Below are 25,127 nucleotides of genomic sequence, written 5' to 3' on the forward strand. Positions count from 1 at the left end.
GTGTTAATTTGATATGTCACCTTGGGCCAATCCTTCCTGAGCCTCAGTTTCCAAATCTATTGAATGGGTAATCATTTTATTAGCGTGTATCACTATGTGCCAGGCACTGAGCTGTTTTACACACATCATCTCTCTTAGTCTTAGCAGCAGCCCCGCCAGATAGATAAGTAGTATAAACCCTGCTTTATACTTGGGGAAACTGAGGCTCAGAGAGGTTGAGAGATTTGCCCAAAGGTCACAAGGCTAGTAAATGTTGGAGGCAAGATTCAAGCCCAGGCAGGCTGGCTCCAGTCTAAGCCTTTAAGTGTGATGCCAGCCGCCACTGTCCTGCTGCCTCTCAGGTTGTTGGGGTGAAACAGCATGATGCGTACAGCCCTTCCCAGGAGGCCTGCTGGGCGTAGTAGGCATCAAGTGCGTCTGAGCTGGGTTATTAGGTGCATTTCACCACGAAAGGCACGGGAAGCTCAGTCTCGGCGAGCTCTTGGTCTCACTCCTGGGGCCCACCTGTCAGTCCAGGGCAGAGCTGGACCCCTTCCCCAGTCCTCACCTCTAGATAGCCTTTGTACCTCTGCTTCCTTTCTCTCTGGGTCCTAGAGAGGATTGTGGGGGACCAGAGCATTTTGGAATGGGGGTGGTGGGGTAGGAAGTGACTTTCAACTCCAGAACAGTGGCCACAGTTACCGTGGCATTTCCTGAAAGTGCAGCGTTGCCATGGCGTCTCCATGACGACCAGAGCATCTCATTCATTATCCCCAGCACCTTGGCAGGAAAAGCAGGGCCTAGGGCTGGGAGAGCACAGTGGGAGCCTGGCTGAGGGCTGGTGGCTGAGGCCCCCTCATGCTCTTCCCCATTCCAGCCAAGGTTCCTCTGCAGGCTCTGCAGCCATCTCCCTCTCATGGGGTCTAGGTTCAAATTGCTGACTAGCTGTGTGATTTTGGGCAAGCGACTTAACCTTTCTGAGCCTCATTTTCCTCAACTGTAAATGTGATTAGTGACAGTATTAGTTGTAAGGATTCAATGAGATAAGGTATGTAAAAGTGCTTAACACAGTGCCAGGCTCATGGTAAATGCCCACTGCATGGTAGCAGTAAAAACAGCAATGATCATTACAATGGTACTATTGTTTTTTTCATTGTAGAAACTCCTAAGTTTCATGTCCAAATGAAAGACCAAATTTGAAATCAGGAAGGAAACCTGTTTGAGTCAATATTTAGCAGTTTCCTATGTGACTGTGGCAAGTCACTTCACCTTGGGTCCTCAGTCTCCTTATCTGTAAACTGGGAATAATAACAGCTGCTCGTTCATTCATATCCCGAGTCTCAATAGGGACCTGTGCCTGGGGGAGTGGTGGGAGCTTCCACGATGACTCAGACATGTCCCTGCCATTAGGGCACCCAGGCATGTGGGGAAGAGGAAGAAGGGCAGTTGGGATTTGTGGGGAGCTTCTGTGTGCCAGGCACCAGGCAAGACCTGCCTGTGCAGCAGTCAGTGGGTCTTGGTCCTGCCCTGGGATCTGCAGGCTGCGGGGTGCAGAGCTGTGTGTAGAAACGCCCTGAGTCCCCTATGCATGGACCACACGCTCAGGTGCCCCCAGGGCTGGGCAGGAAGCCAGGTGAGGGAAGGAGGTTGGTTATGGGACTGTGTTAACTGCAGAATACATGGCCAGCCCCTCTGAGGCTGGCGCTGTAAGTGCCTCGTTGATGGTGGCCAGTGGGGATGCATGCCCAGTGTCCCCAGAATGTGCTCTTTTTAAAGAGAAGTTAGAAGTTCCTGACTTTTATGTGAAATCTCCTGATTTTAAAATGTTGATAACTAATCTCAAATTAAAGAAAAATGCTGTGCAAGCCAAGAAACACACATCTGTGTCCTGTTTTGGCCTGAGGGTCCTGGTTTTCAGCCTCCCACTGTGGAGTGGGGATGAGGCAGGAGCCTGAGGAATGGGTGGTGGATGGGATGACTTTCGAGAGGTGATGACATTGGAGCTGGGGTCTTGAAGGATGAGTAAGTGTCCCGAGGGAGGGAGGCATTCCAGGCAGTGGGAACTTTGTTAGCACAGGCCTCGATGCACGACCGAGACTGGTGCCTGGTTGGGCGAGGCTGGAGTTTAGGGAAACTGGTACTGTCGGTGAGGCCCCGGCAGGCCCAGGGCGGCAGGGAGGCATTGAGCCCTCAGCCCCCAGCTGTCCTTGGGGCCTTGGTGGCTCCAGGGAGATTAGAAGCCCCCCAGTTCTCCATCCCTTGAGCCACAGGGGCTCTGGAATGCAGGCGGGCGTGGAGGGCCTTGAATGGCCAGCACCAGGCCTTTGAGGAGGTGCAGTGGGGGCAGTGCTGGAGGCCCCCTGTCAGCACACTGGTGGCCAGCACCTTGTTTACGTAGCGATCGGCTCTCCCCCACCCCACCCCAGGGTTTGTGGCCTTCTCTGGGGACGGGGGCTGGAGGGCCCGCTCTGTTTCTCCCTTCACCCCTTCTCAGTCTTGGGCTCTGCCATGGCCTTCTGCCTAGCCTCCTGGCCGCCCACCCAGCTATGGGAAAGGCCCCTGCCTCTGAAAATGGGGATTAGGGATTCTGAGGCCTGTTGGAGCTTGAGGGAGAGCGCAGAGTTTTACAGTGCTCTGTAGGCTGAGTTGTTACCTACATTGTGAATAGTTATGTAAGCCAACGGGGTGCATGAAGACAGTGGCTGACCCTTACTCAGCCCTGGTGCCTGAATGGAGCACTTTATATGTAGCAACTCATTCAATTTTCACAACTTTGGGAAGTGTATCAAGTTTTCATATTTTACAGATTAGGAAACTGAGGACACCGACAAGTTAAAGAACTTGCCCAAGATTACACAGCTACTGAGTGGGAGGGCTTGGGTTTGGATGAAGCCGCCTGGCTCCAGTCTGCATGGGTAACCATGAGGCTCTATTAACCCAGGGCTTAGGTCTATGGGTGTGCTTGGGGCGCAGGCTCTGGACTCCTTGAAATTGTTACAGCATTTTCCAGCATATGTGCATATTTTTTATGGGAAAATGTCCGAGTCCCGCAGGGATCTATGACCCCCAGATGCCTGAGACTCTGCTGGTTGCATCATTAATATACACGCCATTAATGCAACAGACCGAGGGCCTGTGACCGTAGTGCCCAGACCTGTGGGGGAAGTGGGGTTGGAAGGCTGGAGTGGGCAGGTGCCCCCTGGCCTTGGCAGGGCACCATCAGGGCAGCTCTACCTCCCCACCCACTGTGCTCTTGTCCTGGCCCCCGGCCAAGGGGTGGGGCCCACTATAGCAGGGCAGAGGGCTGCCCTTATCAGTGGGAAATGGGACATGGGTGCACTCTGGGCATAAACAGGGCCTGTCACCCCAGCCCTCCTGTCTCCACCCGGGAAGCCTGCCCCTTCTTGCCTGCTGTCAGCTGGAATTGCAGGGAGCTCTGGAAAGCTCTGCACACTCCCTTGTCTCCAAGCTGTGGTGTGTGCGCCTCCGTCTTTCTACCCCTGGTCATCCGTTACTTGTTCTTCTGGTCAGTTCAGGTACCACTTCCTCCACGAAGCCTTCCTTGGTCTTCCTCTTCCCCCCTCCAGGGGGGTTAAATGCCCCTCAGTTCTCTCAAACATTCTCCCTTCCCAACTGTCACACTGGTCCCTCTGCATTGTAGGAGCATGTTTTCTTGGCTGCCTCGGGTTCCCCCTGGTGCTGGCACATAGTAGGGACTGAATTGTAGAATACCTGAGGTGGAAGAACCCCCAGAGATCGTCTGGCCCAAGCGCCCCTCTAGCAGGTGGAAGCACAGAGAGGGGCAGGGTGTGCTCGGGGTCACACAGCACATCATGGCAGAGCTGGGAGCAGACCTGGTGTCTCAGCGTCTCCTCATTTCACACCCCTGCCTCTTGCTTCTGAGCACATCTTTTAAAAAATTTGTTCTCTTATTTTCACAAAAATAATAAATAATTATTGTAGAAAATTTAGGAAACAAACAAAAAGAGGAAAATAAAAAATGCTCAGAGATAATCCTTATTAACTTTTTTAAAATTTAGTACCAGTTTCTGGCCTATGCATAAAAACTTTTAACAAATATATGACCATGCGTACTGTTTTATAAATGTTTTCCACTTTAATGATATATATGGTAATTATATTTCTATGTCAGTAAATATCCTTCGACATATTGTGAATGGCTGCTTAGGATTCCATCACATGCTTGCATTATAATTGCTAAAGACAATCCCCTATTGTTGGGCATTTGCTATTATAAACAACATCCTTTGCTATTACAAACAGCACTGGGATTCGTATTCTTGTGGGGAGCTCTTTACACACTTCTGCCTCTAGGGAAGTTCCTAGAAGTGCAGCTGCTGGGTCTCTGCTACGCTGCGCCCACGCTGAGCACATTGGAGAGTCTTGAGGCTGGGAGGGATTTTGATCTTCACCCTCAGGTCCGGGTCTGAGGCTTACATTCCCTCCCCGGCTGCGCCAGCCCAGACCTTCACACCTTCCGTCCCTGTCCGGCTGTGGGGAGCTTTCCTGCTAGCTTCCAGCAGCTGCTTCCAGTCCAGTTTAAGAGAGACTGGAGGGCTGGGGTTGGGAGTGCTGTTTGGAGTGAGGAAATTGGGGCCTTTGTGTAGTGGGTGTGGGTGTCTGGTCTCCATTAACTCTCCAGTGAGACCAATATGGCTGGCATGTCCTGGGCGGTGGGTCGGGCTGAGGGGGAGGCGGGCACCCCGAGTTCTGGCTGCCTGGGTGGGCGGAGGCCCAGTGAGGAAGGTGCCTCCCCGCTGGTCCCGTGGCAAGCTCAGGATCCTGCAGGCAGGGGTTTGGTTGCCTGCAGTCCTGGGCTGGTGTGTGTATCTGTGGGCACGTGCCCCGAGGATGAGGGATGCCTGTTGCATCAGGGGCAGATAGTGGCAGCTGCTGTTTCTTGAGTGTTGCCTGTGCCCAGCTCCTTGGACAGGTTTACTCAGTTACCCCTTGGCCCCAACCCTGTGCTGCAGGGGCGGTGGTTTCACTGATGCTCCAGAGGGGCCTTCCAGCACAGCCCAGGCTCTGATGCCTCACAGCCCTGGGCGTGAATCCTGGCTTGGCTGCTCTGCCTGAGCCGCAGGCTTTTCATCTGTGGGATGGGGCTGCTGGGCCCATTCAGGGAGAAATAGAGAGGGAGGCACTGCAGGTAAGTGGAGGAAGATGGCGAGGACGTGGTGTTGGGTCGTGATTTAGAATTCCACCTCTAGCTCCCAGGCCTTGCAAATGTTTATTGTCTCACTTTGTCCTGCCTGCCTCTGGAGTTGTCTTGGTCTAGTCTTAGACTCTGATAATTATAATAAGTAGCAGCTGCCATTGTCGACGCCGTATGCTAGGTGCTGCTCTAAGTGGTTTGTGCACATGATTGGACTTACTCCCCCAGCCTCCTGTGAGGGGGGTACTGTTGTCAGCCCCATTTCACAAATGGGGAAACTGAGGCTCAGAGAGGTTAAAGAGCTTGCCCCAAATAATGCAGCCAGGTTGGGCAGCAGTACTTGAACTTGGGCCCACCTGGGTTAGGTCCAGTGCCCCCACAGTCAGTGGACCCCCAGAACCACAGTCTGACTCCTCACCTTCTTTTCTTTATTTACTTATTTCATTCATTCATTCATTCATTCAGTTTTGGTGAGGAACATTGGCTCTGAGCTAACGTCTGTTGCCAATTTATTTTGTATGTGGGACACTGCCACAGCATGGCTTGATGAGTGGTGTAGGTCCACGCCTGGGATCCGAACCCGTGAACCCTGGGCCGCCAAAGTGGAGCGCACGAACTTAACCTCTACACCACCGGGCTGGCCCTGACTCCTCACCTTCTGACTCTCCTCTTCTCTCCACAGCCTTGGCCCTGGGGGCCCCACCAAGCAAGCGGCATGTGGCACCCCCAGGCCTACCTAGTGTCCTCCAGCCCACTGCCCAGTACCCCCAGGAGGCTCTGACACCCTGGGGCACTTCTCCTGTGCACAGGACCACGTGGGGGTTTGCCATGGTGACATAACGGGGCGCAGAGGAAGGAAGGAGCGCACCCAGCCTGCGGACTGCGCCCCTGGGTGGGAGGAAGGGCCGGGGCCCGATCCTCCACTCCTGGTGCCCACTGAGGGCCTCGCTTGCTAAGTCTCTGTGAATTTGTTGGTCAGTGGACAACTCTGGTGTCTCCTGCCGCGGGGGGCCTCCTGCTGGGTTGGGCAGGGCAGGCCAGGCCTCCGGTGGCCGAGGTATCTGGGACCAGGATGCCCGCCCTGGCGTGCCTCCGCAGGCTGTGTCGGCATGTGTCCCCACAGGCTGTCCTTTTCCTGCTGTTCATCTTCTGCCTGTTCAGTGTTTTTGTTTCGGCCTACTACCTGTATGGCTGGAAGCGGGGCCTGGAGCCCTCGGCGGACGCCCCCGAGCCTGACTGTGGGGACCCCCCGCCTGTGGCCCCCAGCCGCTTGCTGCCGCTCAAGCCCGTGCAGGCGGCAGCCCCTTCCCGGACAGACCCATTGGTGCTGGTGTTCGTGGAGAGCCTCTACTCGCAGCTGGGCCAGGAGGTGGTGGCCATCCTGGAGTCCAGCCGCTTCAAGTACCGCACAGAGATCGCACCGGGCAAGGGGGATATGCCCACGCTCACCGACAAGGGCCGTGGCCGCTTCGCCCTCATCATCTACGAGAACATCCTCAAGTATGTCAACCTGGACGCCTGGAACCGGGAGCTGCTGGACAAGTACTGTGTGGCCTATGGCGTGGGCATCATCGGCTTCTTCAAGGTACGCGGGGAGCAGGGTCCCTGAGCAGTTAAGAGCTCCCGCTGAGCTTGAATTCCACCTCCACACTCGCTCGCTGAGGGCCTGGCTTTTCTCGTCTGTAAAATGGGTGTAATGGTGGCGCCCACCTCCCAGGGTTGTCATGAAGGTTAAACGGGTGAGTGTATGTAAAGCGCTTGGAGCACATAGTGCCTGGTGCCTAGTAGGTGCTTTTTAAGTATCAGCTCCTATTAGGAGCACATGGTAGGGGGATTGCCTGCCATACATGGGACCTTGCACACAGCAGGCACTTGCCTAAAGGAGACCCTGGGGATGGGTGTAAGGCAGGAGAGCAGATGCTCTGCTAGGTCCCTGGGAACTTGTCATGTGGTCCTTCCCAGGGATGGTATGTGTCCCATTTTGCAGATGGCAAACCAAGGCTCAGGAGGGTTAAGTTATGTGTGCGAGGCTATGCAGCCCGTAAGTGGGAGAGCCAGGATTTGAACCTAGAGTTAGACAGTTTGGGCTCTGGATCCTGTGCTCTTTCCTCTTGGCTATGGTGGGGTGTGGAGTTCATGTACCTCTAGAACAAAGCCATTTTACATTGGGAAAAAAGAAGAGAAAGAAATCCCAGTGGGCAGGTGAGACACTCTGGGCTCTGTGAGGCACCCAGAATGACTGCTGCAATCAGAGTCCTTGCTGAAAGTGTCATGGAGAAGCTGTCCTTGGAGCGAGGAGGTGGGGGACGGCTGGATGGAGGATCCAGAGGGTCTGCCAGAGAACTCTGACCTGCAAGATGAAAGCGAACACTGGTTGGGACTCCGGTTGGGTGCAGGGCAGGAGGGCGTTCGGGGGGGCGGCGTTTGTTCCTTCATTCAGCAAATATTTACTGAGAGCTTAGTGTTCCAAGTCCTGTGCTAGGCACTGGGGACACAGTGGTGATCGAAGTGTGCAGAGTCCCTGCTGTCACGGAGCTGACATTTCAGTGCAGTGGGTGGGGTGGGTGACAGACAGTGAACAAATAAACATACCCATGTGGCAGGTGGTGCTAAGTGCAAAAAGAAAGAAAGCAGGGAAAGGGCTTACGGGGTGATGGGTGTGGGTGGTTGAAGCTGTTTTTGATAGAATAGCCGGGGAAGTCGTCCTTGATAAAGTGACTGGAAGGAACTGCATGGCTCTATGTGTGATGGGTCTTCTAGGCAGAGGGGACAGCAAATGCACAGGTCCCGAAGCAGGTTCTTGCTTGGCGTGAATGGGGAGAGGAGTAGGAGGTGGGTCAGAAGTGGCCCATGTCCACTGACGGGTGACCACTCGTCCCCAGGCGTTTGTGGGCATCGCTGTGCATTGGGTCCTGTGCTAGGGCTGGGTGGAGCCTGGTCTGGTTGAGGGTTTCCCATGGCGTGTTATTCCGTGCACTAATGCAGCAAGATGCTTTGCCACTAAAAGAGGTTTTGTGGGCCGAGAAGTTGAAGGCTCTTAGAAGTCCCGCAGTAGAGCAACCTAGTGAGATTTGTTCCCCACAAATCACAAAACCCTTCATTTCACATAGCCCTCTCTGGGAAACGCTGGCCTGCTTTATGGCTTTATAGTGGCATGAAGTCAGACTGTCCTCGTTGTCTATTGATTCTTTTCTCCTGGACTCCGTTCCCTTTCCTGCCGTGAACTCCATGAAGCCTGAGTCAGAGCCCCAGGCCTGAGAACGTCAGAGCGGCTGATGTTTATTGAGTGCCTGTCCAGTGCTGTTCACGTCCTATATGCTTTCTGTGAATTAACTCATTTCAGACTCAGAGACCGTCCTCCAAGGCAGGCGGGTGTCAGCCTCATTTAAGAGAGAAGGAGTTTGAGGCAGAGTGGTGGAGAAACGTGTGCACGCTCACACCTCGAGTAAGAGCAGATCTGAACTTAGTGGATTTGAGCCCAGGCCGTCTGGCTCTAGCGGCCTGCGTCGTTAACCGTTGTTACGTAACCAATGAGTCCAGGAGCCTCAAATACCGTTTGTTTAGTAGAACTTGCATCAGAGGCCACGTCCAGCACACAAATTCCCACTGTCTCTGGGTCATTGGGCACACTGGGTACAACAGAGCTTGGATCCTATTTAGCCCCTATTCCTTGTTCTACACCAGGTGAACACAAGGCCCAGGGAGGGGCAGGAACGTGCTCGGAGTTTCACTGTAGGGTCAGTGGCAATTCCAGGTCTTCGTGCTCTCCCTAACCTGTTGCATAAGACAAGCCCCCTCCTTGGTTTTGAGCAGAGGCCTGAGACTTTCTGCTGGAACGGGCGCCCTCTGGTGGTCAAGCTGCATCTTTCGGCTCTCTCTGCAAGGTCTGCCTCAGTGCTGTGCATTGGGCTTGCCAAACCCAGAGGGCCGTGGACTCCTGGGATCTGGAGACTCTCATTTTTCAGTTCCCGCTGGCGCTGGATTCCCAGGTCAGTGTGAGAGCAGGGACTGAAAAGTCCAGACCGCAGTTCAAATCTTTCTGTCACTTAGAAGCAGAGTGGCCTTGGGCAGGATTCTCAACCCATCTGTAAAGTGGGACCAATCACAGCTCCTGCCTCACTGGAGCGTGCTGAAGATGAAACAAGACAGTGGGTGGGAAGCACCAGCACAGTACCTAGTACGCAATAAATGGCAGCGGTCACGCTTAGTCATCTCTCTACGCCCAGCAAACACAGCTGGCGGTGGCACTTTGTCTTGTGGCTCTGACCAGCGTCTGCCCCTGTAAGGTCCTTGAGGGTGGCAGTGGGTCTTGATTGGTAGCCCTGGTTCCTGGCACCGTCATGCCTCAACCTTGCAACTCCAGGTGCCCAGGTGCCCTGGGGTGGAGGACTGACAGGGGCTACCTGACCTCTGAGCAGGCCGTGCCATGTGTAATTCTCACAGCTGCCCTGTGGAGTAGGCACTTTCTTTTCAGGTAAGGAAGTAGGGCTCAAAAATTTAAGTGGCTGTCTAGAGTGACACAGCAAGTAAGTCAGAGCCAAGATTTGACAACCACACTCATGCCTTCTAACCAACCACAGGCGAACATGTCAGAGCAAACTGACCGATGGGTGGGGGCCCTGAGGCCCGGAGAGGAGACGCCATCCAGCTGGTTACTCTCTAAATCCACTAGGCCTCCCGATTCCCAGATCAGAGCTTCCTTCCTCTGCCTGGATGACCCCACTGGAAGACTCAGTGAATCCTGAGTGAGGCCTCCGGGTGGAGGAGCAGAGGGATTCCCCTCCCGTGGGGGTCAGTCTCTGCCATGCTGAGGCTCACTCTCCATCACCTTCCCCGACTGCTTCCTTTTGTTGCTGACCGGGGTGGACGATCGGCAGCCTGGCTTTCTGCCTTCTTCAGCGTCTCCCAGCTGGGCAGCTGGCCGACTCCAGGGCCTGGCAGTCAGCTCAGGGTCGGGGCTTTGAAATGGGATCCCCCAGGGCCTGTGGTCCAGTGTGGCCTCCCAGGCAGGTGATGGACAGGGCCTGAAATGTCGCTGGCCCCCACCGCCTTTGCCCCCAAGTGGCCCAAGCCGCTCTCACCCTTGGCCAGTACTGGCTTAGGGGTCGTGGGGAGCCTGAGGCTGGGGGAGGTGGCCTCTCAGGATGGGGCTCTGCATTGGGCCTCAACACTCGAGGCTGGCTTGGGACGGGGTGGGGAGTCGGCAGGTGCTCCTGTGTGTGGAGAATGGAATGCGGGCTCCTTAGCACAGTTTATGAGGCCGGGGCCCTGCAGAGCCTTTGTGGGAATGAGGGAGAAGCCCTTCTGCGTGGAGGAGATGGGTCCCAGGCACCTCCTGGGCAGATGCAGCTCCACACAGGCACAGGGCTCCGCCCTCAGCTGAGTGTCCCTGTACAGTGCTCACCTGGCCAGCTCTCCAGGTAGCCCTGGGCACCACCTTGCCTCCCTCTCTGGCCTCATTTGGTGCCCTTTCTCTACTCTTGCTTTGCCCCACCCTACTCATTCTCCACACAGCAGCCACATGGGTCTTGTTAAAATGCAAATTGAAACGTGTCATCCCTCTGTTCAGAACCCTTTGATGGAGTCTTTGATGGCTTCCACGCCACTTCGAGCCTCCAGGGTCCTGCAGGTCTGGCCCCAGCTGACCTCTGTGCCTCATCTCCCTCTTGATCACTCTGCTGGCTTCTTGCTATTCGTTGACTGTGCTGAGCCCTCTCCTACCTCAGGGCCTTTGCACTTGCTGTTCTTGGAACTTGGACCCTGCTTCTCCACTGATTGATGCTTACTCATTCTTTTTTTGTGTGTGTGTGTGAGGAAGATTAGCCCTGAGCTAACATCCATGCCAATCCTTCTCTTTTTGCTGAGGAAGACTGGCTCTGGGCTAACATCTGTGCCTATCTTCCTCTAGTTTATATGGGACGCCGCCACAGCATGGCCTGACAAGTGGTGCCTCGGTGCGCACCCGGGATCCGAACCCTGGCCGCCAGCAGCGGAGCACGCACACTTAACTGCTACACCATGGGGCTGGCCCCTGATGCTTACTCATTCTTTAAGTCTTGGTTCAAAAGTCCGTTTCTCCAGGAAGACTTTCCTGACCTAGCTGACTATGCCCAGTTATCTACTCTTCAGGAACTATGAACCTCCTCTGTGTAGCATGTGCCACGTTGAAGTTTCATGTTTATTTCTGCAGTTTTGATTGCTATCTCTCTTACCCTGCTCAACTTTAAGGTTCATGAGGGCAGAGGCCCTGTCTGTTTTTTCTCACTGTATCCCTGGAACTTAATGCAGTGCCTGGCACAGTGAGTAGTTGTGGAATGAACAGATAAAACCTGTATTGAACAGCTATCATATGCCAGGTGCTGGAGAGCTGTCTGTTCCTCTTTCATTCTTTTAAAAATCCAGTTACTCATCAAATATATGTTTGCTCCCACTGGGTGTCAAGCCTGTGCTGAGCACCGGGGATCCAAAGTGGAAATGGCATAGCCCCTGCCGTCGAGGGGGTGCAGACTGGTGGGACAGAGATCCTGAACAGAAATGCAGCAGCCAGGGTAAAAAGTGCTGCAGCTGAGGCTTTAATGTGGTCCCAGGGAGGCCAGGGCAGAGAAGAGGGTATATGCATTGGGTTTTGAAGGATGAGCAGGAGTTTGCCAGACCATGAAGATGGAATGGAATTGGCATGGAGACAAGGACAAATTGTAACATATCTAAAGGCAGGTGGCTGGGAGGGTGAGGGATGGCATGAAGGAGCTGTGAGCCTAGGGAGGAGGAGGGGGGGCACTGTGGGTACTTTATGCAGATCCCAGGGAGCTGGGCAGCAGCAGACCCTGGGAGGAGAAGGAGGCACAGGAAGCTGGACTCCTGTGAAGGGGTGGCCTCGGGGGTGCTAGGGGCATAAGAGGGGTTGGGAATACTGTGGGGTGGAGTGTCTTTGTTCCTGCATCTCCAGCAGACACCTCTACATTGGCATCCACCTAAGATGTCTCCTGAAGAGACGGTTGTGTGGCACAAGTCAGTCTGGAAACCCTAGACAGGAGAGCCTGGGGGTCAGGTGGGCGGCTCCAGGGCCAGACTGCCTGGCTGCGAATTGTGGCTTCTCCCAACCGCTGTGTGACTGAGGGCAGTACTCGCCTCACAGCCTCAGTTTCCTCACCTGGAAAGTGGGATAACAGAGGAGCCTGCCTCCTGAGGCTGATATGAGGACTGAAGGAGCAACTGTGATGATGCTGCTGGCCCTGTTCTGAGCACTTTGCCAGCGTTAACACTCATCCTCCTCCACCACCCCTTACCATTCTTAGCCACCTTTTACAGCAGACGGAACTGAGGCACAGAGAGGTTACGTAACTTGCTCAAGGACAGGCAGTCTGGTGGCAGAGTCCCTGCTCTCAGCTGCTAGACTTTTCTCTGTGTGATTTTGGGTAAGTTACCTAGCCTCTCTAGGTCTCAGTCTCCTAATCTGTAAAATGAGTGAAGCAACGCCTCCCTCACTGGGTCATTGTAAGGGTACACAGCATCCCTGTATGCAAAGTGCGTGGAACCTGATGCCTGGCTTGGGAAGTGTGTCATAGGTGTTAGCCAGTACATTATTATGACGGGTGGAGCTGGGTTAGCACAGGGCCAGTGATATGGTGAGCCCTCCATGAATGTTAGTGAATGTTATTGCCATTACTGTTATGGGTCCATACCTGAGATTCCATGGTCCTTTGGGGTTCTGGATCTGACGGCTCTGTTCCCCCGCCCCACCCGCAGGCCAATGAGAACAGCCTGCTGAGTGCGCAGCTCAAAGGCTTCCCGCTGTTCCTGCACTCGAACCTGGGCCTGAAGGACTGCAGCATCAACCCCAAGTCCCCGCTGCTCTACGTGACGCGACCCAGCGAGGTGGAGAAGGGCGTGCTGCCCGGCGAGGACTGGACCGTGTTCCAGTCCAACCACTCCACCTACGAGCCGGTGCTGCTGGCCAAGACGCGCTCGTCCGAGTCCATCCCGCACCTGGGTGCAGACGCCGGCCTGCACGCCGCGCTGCACGCCACCGTGGTCCAGGACCTGGGCCTCCACGACGGCATCCAGCGCGTGCTGTTCGGCAACAACCTCAACTTCTGGCTGCACAAGCTCGTCTTTGTGGACGCTGTGGCCTTCCTCACGGGCAAGCGCCTCTCGCTGCCCTTGGACCGCTACATCCTGGTGGACATCGATGACATCTTTGTGGGCAAGGAGGGCACGCGCATGAAGGTGGAGGACGTGAAGGTATGGCTGGGGGTGCCAGGCCAGGTAGGGCGGAGTCTCACCACCTTCAAACCTTGATATTCTCTATCATGAGTTTGCTGTCTGTATCTCCTCTGAGCTGTTGGTCCCCTTCCTTCTGCCAGTTGATTTTATTAATTGTCCAATTAGAAGCCAGTGTCATTTAAAATTATATTGAAGTACAGTCATCCCTAGATATCCGCAGGGGATTGGTTCCAGGACCGCCCCGACCTGTGGATACCAAAATCCATGTATTTGCATATAACCTACGCACATCCTCCCGTGCACTTTATTTATTTATTTTTTCGGTGAGGAAAATTGGCCCTGAGCTAACATCTGTTGTCAGTCTTCCTCTTTTTGCTTGAGGTGGATTGTCACTGAGCTAACATCTCTTCCAATCTTCCTCTATTTTGTATGTGGGATGCTGCCACAGCATGGCTTGAAGAACAGTGTGTATGTCCACACCTGGGATCTGAACCCGCGAACCCCAGGCCGCTGAAACAGAGCGTGTGAACTTGACCACTATGCCACTGGGCCAGCCCCCTCCCGTGTACTTTATTTATTTGTTTCTTTTCCCCCAAAGCCCCAGTAGACAGTTGTATGACGTAGTTGCACATCCTTCTAGTTGCTGTATGTGGGATGCGACCTCAGCGTGGCCGGAGAAGCAGTGTGTCGGTGCGCGCCCGGGATCCGAACCCAGGCTGCCAGTAGCGGAGCGCGTGCACTTAACCGCTAAGCCACGGGGCCGGCCCCTCCCGTGTAATTTAAATCATCTCTAGATTGCTTATAATACCTAGTACAATGTAAATAGTTGTTATACCGTATTGTTTAGGGAATAATGACAAGAGAAAATGTCTGTAGAGGTTCAGTACAGATGCAGCCATCCTAGGCCTTTCGGTCCTCTGTTGGATGAATCTGTAGACGCAGAACCCGTGGATACAGGGGGCCGACTGTATTCAATACAGAGAAAGTTTGCCTCTGGAGTGTGACGCTCAAGAATACGTCTACAGAGGAAGAGACCCAGTCACCAAAACACAGAGATGGAGCTGTGCCTGGTTGTTTGTCTGCCTTTTAATCCAGACATGATTTTTAACTCTCAAAAATGTTTATGTCAGTACCAGAGCTTCTACAAGACTCCTTAAGAGCTAGAGCTTGAATCTTACACAAGGCATATTTTATATGTATAGATAGTGCAATGCATGTGCTTAATTCAAAATGTGTTTACCAAGCTAAACTGTATGTAAAAGCATTTTGCAAACCAGGAAATTCTACACAGATGTATCACTACTAAAGAGAAGCCTGCAAATTAAGACCATTAAGCAATCTTTAAAATACACTTCTCCCCTGCTCACTGTTTTACTCAAAGTTATTTGAAAGGGAACGGCTTCACTAGTGTCAGTGGGGACATCGGTGTTGGTTGCCATAAATAGAGGGCAGCCGTAGCAATAGAGCCAAAGACAAGCCGGGGATTAAAGTCTGGAGATGCTGCCGCCTGCTGACCACCTGTCCTCTCTTATACGAGATTAGCAAGCGTTAGAAACCTATTAGCACCAAACCAAGATTCTTTTTGATGTTAGGAGGAGGATTGAGAAGGAGACTGAGAGGAGTGCTTTGTCCCTGGGGGAGCCAGGCTGGGGTGCTATGCTTTCTGTCCCCTGAAGTCACGGTCGGGATTGGCCCTGGGCCTGAAAGGGAGACCCTGGGGGCTCGTCCTCCTGTCCACTCTACCTCACATCTCCGGAGGAGGGGAGCGGAGCAGATGGTGTCGGGGAGCAGGCACCGTCTGGGGAGTCAAGACCTGGGTTCAAGTCCCCATTTGACCCTGACTGGGTCAAAGTCCCTTCCCCTGTCTGAGCTTCGGCAGGGAAATGACAAGATGGGGTGGATGGGAGGCTTTCAGGCTGTTTCCTGGTGCCCCAGGGGTTTCACAGAGGGGCCTGGATAGCTGGCTGAGGGGACATGTGCCCAGGGGCCAGGCTCTGAGCCTCCCAGCTTTGCTTCCTCGTGGGACAGGGTAGTGTTGCTTTGACCCGCTTTACACGTGTGCTTCCTCCTGAGACTTCACTTCATCAAGGGCTCTCCTGTTGAAACAAAGTTGTTTTTGTTTTTGTTTTTTGCTGAGGAAGATGCACCCTGAGCTAACATCTGTGCCAGCCTTCCACTACTTTGTATGGGGGTCGCCGTCACAGCATGGCCACCAACCAGTGGTGTGGGTCTGTGCCCGGGAACCAAACCCGGGCTGCCAAAGTGGAGTGCACCAAACTTAACCACTAGGCCACGGGGTCGGCCCGAAACAAAGTTTCAAGATGACTCTTGTTGAGCCCTCCAGCTCTAAGGCTTCATGCAATGCCACGACCCACCTCTAGCAAAGTACAGTCATGCACCGTATAACTACATTTCAGTCAGTGATGGCTGGCGTATACGACGGTGGTCCCATAAGATTAGTTCCATACTGCCTAGGTGTGTAGTAAGCCCTACCATCTAGGTTTGTGTAAGTACATGCTATGATGTTTGCACAATGACGAAATCACCTAACAATGCGTTTCTCAGAAAGTGTCCCCATTGTTAAGTGATGCATGACTGTAGATTGCTCTGTTTTCTACTTAGAATGTTCTTCCAGTGGCCCAAACTTGCTCTCTCCTGCTGTAACCTTAGGTCTTTGCTGCCTGTCCAGGATTGACCACACAAGGAAATCAGGCTACCAGGCTCACTGCGTCCCCCGTGAACCGTGGGGTTGCCCTTCTTGGTTCTTATTTTCCCCATTTTTAGAGTGAGAGGGATGACGGTAGTTTGGAGCCATTTCTGTGGAGGAACTAACAGAGACGCCCTCTGCCTTGCACTCAGCTCAGTGCAGGCTGCAGGGGGCTTCGCCAGCCAGGGTCCCGCTCACCCTCAACATCCTTGTGAGTCAGAAAGGGCAGAGGTGTTTTGTTTTTTGAATCCCAAGCCAGGCTACAACTGAGCCTTTCTTTCAGAGACATGAATGTCGCCCCATGAACTCGTGCAGTACTGGCTGTCCAGTGCACTTTATTTTTTTTTATTATTATTATTTTTAATAATTTTATTTATTTATTTTTTTCCTCCCCAAAGCCCCAGTAGATAGTTGTATGTCATAGTTGCACATCTTTCTAGTTGCTGCATGGGGGACACGGCCTCAGCATGGCCAGAGAAGCGGTGCGTCGGTGCGCGCCCGGGATCCGAACCCGGGCCGCCAGCAGTGGAGCACGCGCACTTAACCGCTAAGCCACGGGGCCAGCCCTGTCCAGTGCACTTTAAACAATACCGATGGCAGCTGCTTATTCAGGGCTTGGCGAGTGCCAGGCTCTGTGCTCAGCCCTTTCTGTGTGTTGCCTCAGCTGATCGTCACAGCAGCCCTGTGAGGTGGGGATTGTTGTAGGTCTCATTTTACAGGGGAGGGCGCTGAGGCTCAGAGAGGTGAAGTAGCTTGCCCACAGCCACACAGGTAGAGCTTGCATGTCCATCAGGTAGTGCGTGACTTTGGTCAGATGCCAGCGGTGGCCCCGGTGGGCCAGGACTTCTAATTTGCAAAATGTTCTGATAGCAGGCTCACGGAGGGTGGGGATTTTTTGAGTCCTGACTCCAGGGTACAACGATACATTTGTTTCACAAGTGTCAGCATCCCTTCATTGACTTGCAAAGCACTGGGTGTGCCAGGCACGGACATGTGGCAGTGCTGGGTACACAGTACGTCTTTGGAAAAGTCATGGTCCTTTGACATCAGCCTTGCATTCACCAACGAGGAGAAATCCTCCACGTTTGACGGATGAAGACGTGAGGCTCACAGTGGCAGTGACTGCGGACATAGTAACACCACCATTTTTCATCGCTTACCAAAATATCAGGCCATTTTACATGCAATATCTCGTTTAATCCTCTCAAGAGCTCCGTGAGGGAGATAGTATTATCCTCATTTCACACTTAGGGAGGCTGAGGCCTAGAGAAGTTACAAAGCTTTCCCAAGGACGCACGGCAGAGCTAGGCCTGCTCTTGCCAGAGGCCTGGTAGAAGTGGCAGCCCAGGGCTGGCGTCTACGTGACGTGCTAGAAGTCACACAGGGTCCACACTCAGAAGGGGCCCATGTAAGGCTAATGCTCTGCTACTGCCTTCTTAACATTTTTAATAATTTTCGAGCAGAGGTCCCCCATTTTCACTTTTTGCCGGGCCCCACAAACTGAAGCAGGTCCTGAAGCAGCCAGGACCCTCTGGGCCCTCAGTGGGAGGAGCGGGGAGCTCCGGCTCCCCCTCACCTCTTGCTTCCTCCTCCGCCCATCCTAGGCCCTGTTTGACACGCAGAACGAACTACGCGCACACATCCCGAACTTCACCTTCAACCTGGGCTACTCAGGGAAATTCTTCCACACAGGTAAGTGGGCCTGGCTCTGCTCCCGTTAGCAACCTCAGGGACCCTCAACCTCCAGACCCTCGGGGCACTGTGCCACAGGGGCAGCAGGTGGGCTGACAGGACCACATTGGGGGCAGATTCGACCCCCGCGGCCTCCCCTGAGCCCACAGCCCACGGAGCAGTCACAGCCCCGGGCAGAAGGCATTTGGGGACACCACCATGACAACTCCCACTCATCTCTCCCTGGCCTTAGGCTCTGCTGTCCTGGGGGACAGCTTCTCCTTCCTGTTCCCTCCTCACACCCACCTTTTAAAATTATTTGTACTATTTTTGCTTAAAAAAGTAATTAGTTGAATTTTAAGAACATTACAGAAATCTGTAGCATAGAAAGTGAAAATGCCATGATTGTACCCACCCAGGAGACGCCCACGGTCATGAGTTTATTTTCAGGGTTTGAGGGTTGAGGTTGAGGGCTGTGGGTTGCCCGGTTCAGGCCCTCCCTCCTCTCTTGGGCTCTCTCCAGTTCCGCATAGGCTCTCCTTGGGACTGGGCAAGAGGGGACAACTCCTGACGGTCATCTGCGGTGAGCGGTCCCTCTAGCTGCCTTCTGCTCGGGCCGCAGTGAGGAAGCCTCTCTTGAATTCTAGGCAAAGCCCCATTAGTCTGCAGTTCTGGGGGGAAAGCACGCAACATAGCCTCAGTGCCAAATAAGAGCAATACTGGGTTGTCTCTGCACTTTTTTTATTCTCAACCCTTAGCATATCAGAGGTAGTTGTAGTAATACATGTGTGACTGAGAATTAAATATCCTCTGTGTATACAAAGAGCTTCTACAAATCAATAAGTAAAAAACAAATGACCCAATAGAAAAAGAGGAATAGGATGAAACGGGCATGTCAGAGCTAGAAGAAACCCTTGGGATCATTGCCTCTGAACCCCACGTTGCACAGATGGGGCCTGAGGGTCCAGAGAGGAGAAGGACTTGGCCAAAGTCACCCACTGAATCAAGCCCACACTCTAGACTGGGATCCAGGGTCCTGGACTGGGGCTCTGTCTGCTCCTGGGCTGTAGCTCAGCTAACTGTTCCAAGCTGTTGGGTGGGCCCTGGCCGGGCGCTCCCGTCCAGCCAGCCACCCAGGTTGGAGGGCCTCATGGCGGGGGCCTGGGCTGAGCTCCCTGTGCCGGGGCTGCAGGTACTGATGCCGAGGATGCTGGGGACGACCTGCTGCTGTCATACGTGAAGGAGTTCTGGTGGTTCCCCCACATGTGGAGCCACATGCAGCCCCACCTTTTCCACAACCAGTCCGTGCTGGCTGAGCAGATGGCCCTGAACAAGAAGTTCGCTGTCGTGAGTAAGATGCCCTGCAGCACACAGCCGGGTGGGCCTGGGGCTGGGCTGGGGGGCCGGGCTGCTGGCCTCTTGCTGCTTTCACAGCTCAGTCTGACAGCTTTTGATGAACATCTTCATAGTCCCTGTCTCACTGAAGCCTCACTGAGACCCCAAGAGGCGGGTAGTGATAGCCTCACTTTTAGAGAAGAAACCAAAGCTCAGGGAGGCCACACCAGCTAAACAGAGGTCCAGCCAGACGTAAACCCAGGCCTGTTTGTTTCCTGAGCCCAAGCTCTTATCTTCAGGCTGGAGTGGGAGGCTCCGGAAAGCTGGAGGAGGTGCTCAGCGAGGAGGGACTGAGGCCCGGGTGCTGGCTCAGCCTGCGTCCACACAGTGAGAGGCGCGAGAGGCAGGAGGAGCCTTGTCCTGGCTCCTCACTCCCGGGTGCTGGCTCAGCCTGCGTCCACACAGTGAGAGGCGCGAGAGGCAGGAGGAGCCCCGTCCTGGCTCCTCACTCCCGGGTGCTGGCTCAGCCTGCGTCCACACAGTGAGAGGCGCGAGAGGCAGGAGGAGCCCCGTCCTGGCTCCTCACTCCCGGGTGCTGGCTCAGCCTGCGTCCACACAGTGAGAGGCGCGAGAGGCAGGAGGAGCCCCGTCCTGGCTCCTCACTCCCGGGTGCTGGCTCAGCCTGTGTCCACACAGTGAGAGGCGCGAGAGGCAGGAGGAGCCCCGTCCTGGCTCCTCACTCCCGGGTGCTGGCTCAGCCTGCGTCCACACAGTGAGAGGCGCGAGAGGCAGGAGGAGCCTTGTCCTGGCTCCTCACTCCCGGGTGCTGGCTCAGCCTGCGTCCACACAGTGAGAGGCGCGAGAGGCAGGAGGAGCCTTGTCCTGGCTCCTCACTCCCGGGTGCTGGCTCAGCCTGCGTCCACACAGTGAGAGGCGCGAGAGGCAGGAGGAGCCCCGTCCTGGCTCCTCACTCCCGGGTGCTGGCTCAGCCTGCGTCCACACAGTGAGAGGCGCGAGAGGCAGGAGGAGCCCCGTCCTGGCTCCTCACTCCCGGGTGCTGGCTCAGCCTGTGTCCACACAGTGAGAGGCGCGAGAGGCAGGAGGAGCCCCGTCCTGGCTCCTCACTCCCGGGTGCTGGCTCAGCCTGCGTCCACACAGTGAGAGGCGCGAGAGGCAGGAGGAGCCTTGTCCTGGCTCCTCACTCCCGGGTGCTGGCTCAGCCTGCGTCCACACAGTGAGAGGCGCGAGAGGCAGGAGGAGCCTTGTCCTGGCTCCTCACTCCCGGGTGCTGGCTCAGCCTGCGTCCACACAGTGAGAGGCGCGAGAGGCAGGAGGAGCCCCGTCCTGGCTCCTCACTCCCGGGTGCTGGCTCAGCCTGTGTCCACACAGTGAGAGGCGCGAGAGGCAGGAGGAGCCTTGTCCTGGCTCCTCACTCCCGGGTGCTGGCTCAGCCTGCGTCCACACAGTGAGAGGCGCGAGAGGCAGGAGGAGCCCCGTCCTGGCTCCTCACTCCCGGGTGCTGGCTCAGCCTGTGTCCACACAGTGAGAGGCGCGAGAGGCAGGAGGAGCCCCGTCCTGGCTCCTCACTCCCGGGTGCTGGCAGGCATGACACTGGCCCAAAGGTTAGAGTCCCAGCTCGGTCAGTCCCTCACTCCAAGACCCTGGGCACATCCCTTTCCCTCCCTGGGCCTTAGCTTCCCCATCTGTACCAGAGGGCTTGGACCAACTGCCTTGCTGCTCTGGCCTCTGATTTCTCCCTCCCGTTCTCCAGAGGGGACATTTGGCCGGGGGGGAAGCAACCCCAGGCTCACCCTGCCTTGGCCTTCCTCTCCCCAGGAGCATGGCATTCCCACAGACATGGGGTACGCGGTGGCGCCCCACCACTCGGGCGTGTACCCCGTGCACCTGCAGCTGTACGAGGCCTGGAAGCAGGTGTGGAGCATCCGCGTGACCAGCACAGAGGAGTACCCCCACCTGAAGCCGGCCCGCTACCGCCGCGGCTTCATCCACAACGGCATCATGGTGAGTGGGCCTTGGGGGCTGGGAGGCGGTGTGCACACGTGTCGTGGGACACAGGACTTTGGTGAGCTGGTGAGGAGTTTCGGGCCCGTTTCTGCTGCCCCCTGTGGCATCTGAGGCGCTCTCTCCAGGGGAGGCGGGCTGCTTCTGTGACAGGGCATCAGGGAAGAACATGCTTTAAAGGGGCCTCTGGTGAGGACTTGGGACAGGCCTCTGTGTCGTTCAGTTATGTGCTCATGGGAACGTTTTTCATGAGCTTCTACTTTGTGTCTGTCCCTTTTCTAGGCACAGGGGATACAGAAGTGCACAAAAACAACAAGTCCCTCCTCATAAATGTGTAAAGTGTGTAATAGTCAGACGGTGATAAGTGCTGTGGGGAAAACTCGAGCAGAAGGGAGACAGGGAGTGCCAGGGGAGAGGAGAAGCTGTTTTAAATAAGGTGGTTAGGGAGGGCCTCCCGGGAGTGAGCCGTGCTGCTGCGTGAGGAAGAGCATTCAAGACAGAGAAAACAAGTGCAAAGGCCCTGAGGCCGGCTTGTGCCGGGAGTGTTGGAGGGTCACCTAGGAGGCCAGTAGGGATAGGGGGGAGCGAGTGAGTAGGAGGTGGTAGGAGATAAGGTCAGGGGGCTGACGGACCAGGTTGTGTAGGGCCAGCTAAGGCCGTTGGATGGACTTTAGCTTTTCGTTTGATATGGGAAGATTTTGAATGGAGTGCTGTTATGATCTGACTCATATTTTAAAAGGGTTTCCATGATTCTGGCTGCTCTGTGGAGCAGAGACTGTAGGGGACAAATTGGGAAGCAGGGACACCAGTTAGGAGGCCACTGCAGTCTTCGAGACAAGAGATGGTGGTGGCTTGAACCAAGGTGCAATGCTGGGACGTGATCAGATTCTGGACTTATTTAGAAGTTAGAGCCAGTAGCACCTGCTGATGAGCTGGATGTCTGGTGTGGGAGAGAGAGATGAGTCAAGGATGACTCAAAGGTTTTTGGCCCGAGCCATTGGAAGGATGAACTGTCATCAGCCTGGATGGGGCAGCTGTAGGAAGGCCAGATTCGTACATTTCTTTGTCCATCTGTCCATCCATCCATCCATCCATTCATCTGTCCCTCCACTGACTTCCTCAATACCAGGCATTCATATTAACTCTGGGGATGAAGTGATGACGAGACAGGCGAGTACCCTGCTCTCGTGGAGCCCACAGTTTTGTGAGGGGAGACAGGTACTTGAGTTAAACTAGTGCGTGACCAGGGGTGCTCGCAGGCCAGGTTCTAGTGCTGCGAGAGGAGTTGCAGAGCCTGAGTGGGAGAGCTGCTTTAGAGTGGCCCAGCTGCTCGCTGGGCCAACAGGCCAAGTTCCCAGAAATGTGCTCACCTGCCTGTCTCTGTTACTTTGGGTCTGCTCATTCTGGGTCAGAATAGCAGTGAAGTATGTAAAATAAGAGCCCCTGGGCTCCCTGGGGGATGGCGCAGGCCGCAGAAGGTCTTTGGGGGAGAAGACCCCCAAGGCTGGGGGTCGTGAGGTTATGCAGGAGGAGACACCCTGGCCGTTCTCCTGAGGAAGGGTCCTCCCACCACCATTCATGCTGGAGATGCCATTGCCCCTGTCTCCCCGGCCCCCAGGTCCTCCCACGGCAGACCTGCGGCCTCTTCACACACACCATCTTCTACAACGAGTACCCTGGTGGCTCCAGCGAGCTGGACAAGATCATCAACGGGGGCGAGCTCTTCCTCACCGTGCTCCTCAATCCTGTGAGTGCTCCACAGCCCTCGGCTGGTGGGGAGGAGGGGCTGTCGGACAGCCTGTCTGCAGCCACGGCAGGCCTTGTGGGCTGGGGAGGAGGGGCAGGAGCAGGTGTGGGGGCCGGGAGTGGGGAAACCCACTCTCCAGCCCTGGCTCTGTCCCTGCTCTGCTGCAGGGCCTTGGGTAGAGAAGCTGAACTGTCTCTTTTTTCTTTCATAATCTTGCACTTCAACACAATAGCGTTTGCATTTTTGTCCATGTTCTCTTTCTAGTCTTCGTGTGGGTGTGTGTGTATAAATATGTAAATATTATATATTAATATACATAGTAGGCTATGAATACATTAAACTTTATATATGTCTATTTTACTCTATTCACCTGAGCTTTCTGGGCCTCTCTTTCCTTCTCTGTAAAATGGAAATAATCGTCCACGCGCTAATAATATTAGATAGATGTCAAGCGGTGGTGTTATTCAGCTTTTGGGGGTAACTGAGTACTCCTTATCTTCCATGCACCCCTCACCAAAAAAATACAAAAGAACACTCAAATAACTGTGCAGTAGGTCAGCGTCCCAGGGTTGTAGTTGTTGGAGGTCAGTCAGACCTGGTTACCTGGCTCTGCCTAGCCCAAGGTCACACAGCAAGTTTGTTGACGGCCCCAGTGAACCTTGGACTAGTCATCGAGTAGCCCTGCAAGCTGAAACAAGACCAGAGGGTGAGCAGTGGGGGTGAAGGCAGCTCAGACACTGACTAGCCCCGGCCTCCCACCTCCCCGCCCCTGGAGCAGATCAGCATCTTCATGACGCACCTGTCCAACTACGGGAACGACCGCCTGGGCCTGTACACCTTCAAGCACCTGGTGCGCTTCCTGCACTCCTGGACCAACCTCCGGCTGCAGACGCTGCCTCCTGTGCAGCTGGCCCAGAAGTACTTCCAGATCTTCTCAGAGGAGAAGGACCCGCTCTGGCAGGTGGGTGGGGATGGGGGCCCTGGGCGCCTTGTTCAGGGATGGAATGCCCACCACTCATGGTCACATGCTCCAGGCGTGGGCGCAAGGGCTTAGCCCTCACACCTGCACACACTCTCAAGTAGACACGTGCACACTTGCTCTGCAGCATGGGCACACTCACTTGTTCTCGTGCCCTCGTATGTACACATGTGCTTGTGTGTACACACCTCCCACACAGACCTACATGTCTGCATACTCACACACAGCCTCTGAAAAGCCAGCATTGCAAAACTGTGAGGGAACATGGTGTGGATGAAGTGTAGAGAGTGACTGCCTGGCCTGCTTATGTCTCTTATGCCCCTTCCCACTCCAGCAGGCTCTGAGCCATGGGAAAGGGGACCGTGGGAGAGTTTTGGGAGCCAGTTCTTGGGGAAGTCTGCCCCAAGGGGTTGTCAAAAACTGGAAGCAGAAGTTGGACCTGATAGCAGTCTCACAGTTCAGACCAGGAGTCCACAATCCGTGGCTTGTGGGCCAAATCTGGCCTGCAGTCTGGGTTTGTAAATAAAGTTTTATTGGGACACAGCCACGCTAATTCTTGTATTTACTGTCTGTGGCTGCTTTCAAGCTACAACAGCAAAGTTGAGTAGTTGTGACAGAGACTGGATGGTACCCACAGCCTAAAATATTTACTAAACATTTCAAAAGATTTACTAACCTTTATAGACGAAGTTTGCTGACCTCTGGTTGAGACACAGCTCATCCAGTTCAATTCAGCAAGTGCTCGTGAGCTCCTATTAAGTGCCAAGCACTAGGCCCAGCATTCTGCTACGCTCTGTCGGGCATGAGACTGACCAGAAGCGATCCCTGCCTGCCAGCAGCTCAGTGTCCCACGGTGGGGATGCTGCAGGGGTGCATGTAGTTATGTCTGTCAGTCAGGGCTGTACCACGATCCATGTGCAGTGGGAGTCCAGAGTCCGTTCGCTGGGTTCTGGGGTCCCCTAACATCCCCTCCACTGTTGTTTTAGGACCCCTGTGAGGACAAACGCCACAAAGACATCTGGTCCAAGGAGAAGACATGTGACCGCTTCCCAAAGCTCCTCATCATCGGCCCCCAGAAAACAGGCAGGTCTCTACTCTTGACCAGCCCCCCACTGCCTGCTGGCTCAGCCACAGAGTTCTGGGGACCACCTTGCCCTGGTCACAATCCCCTGTCATCTGACCCTCTTTCCCAGGAAGGGGGAGTAAAGTTGGGGTGACCATGAATTGCCTATCAGTGTGGAAGTGGGAAGGGGGTGGAGGGTGGAATGGGATTCTCCTCTCTGTCCTG

At 54.8% G+C, this 25,127-nt stretch overlaps 1 protein-coding gene across 8 annotated transcripts in view; it reads left to right on the plus strand.

The window, feature by feature from the left end:
* NDST1 (N-deacetylase and N-sulfotransferase 1) overlaps window positions 1–25,127 on the plus strand; it is a 63,220-nt gene that overhangs the window by 23,267 nt on the left and 14,826 nt on the right. For all 8 annotated transcript variants that reach the window (XM_058544135.1, XM_058544156.1, XM_058544176.1 and 5 more), the window contains 8 exons: window positions 5,838–6,740; window positions 12,902–13,396; window positions 17,690–17,777; window positions 18,949–19,103; window positions 20,928–21,113; window positions 22,732–22,860; window positions 23,639–23,821; window positions 24,826–24,922. In XM_058544135.1, coding sequence (XP_058400118.1) covers window positions 6,228–6,740; window positions 12,902–13,396; window positions 17,690–17,777; window positions 18,949–19,103; window positions 20,928–21,113; window positions 22,732–22,860; window positions 23,639–23,821; window positions 24,826–24,922 — 1,846 coding nt within the window. In that variant the 5' untranslated portion in view covers window positions 5,838–6,227. The remainder of the gene's footprint in view (window positions 1–5,837; window positions 6,741–12,901; window positions 13,397–17,689; window positions 17,778–18,948; window positions 19,104–20,927; window positions 21,114–22,731; window positions 22,861–23,638; window positions 23,822–24,825; window positions 24,923–25,127) is intronic.

Source organism: Diceros bicornis, chromosome 1, assembly GCF_020826845.1.
Source record: "Diceros bicornis minor isolate mBicDic1 chromosome 1, mDicBic1.mat.cur, whole genome shotgun sequence".
NCBI classification, from domain to species: domain Eukaryota; kingdom Metazoa; phylum Chordata; class Mammalia; order Perissodactyla; family Rhinocerotidae; genus Diceros; species Diceros bicornis.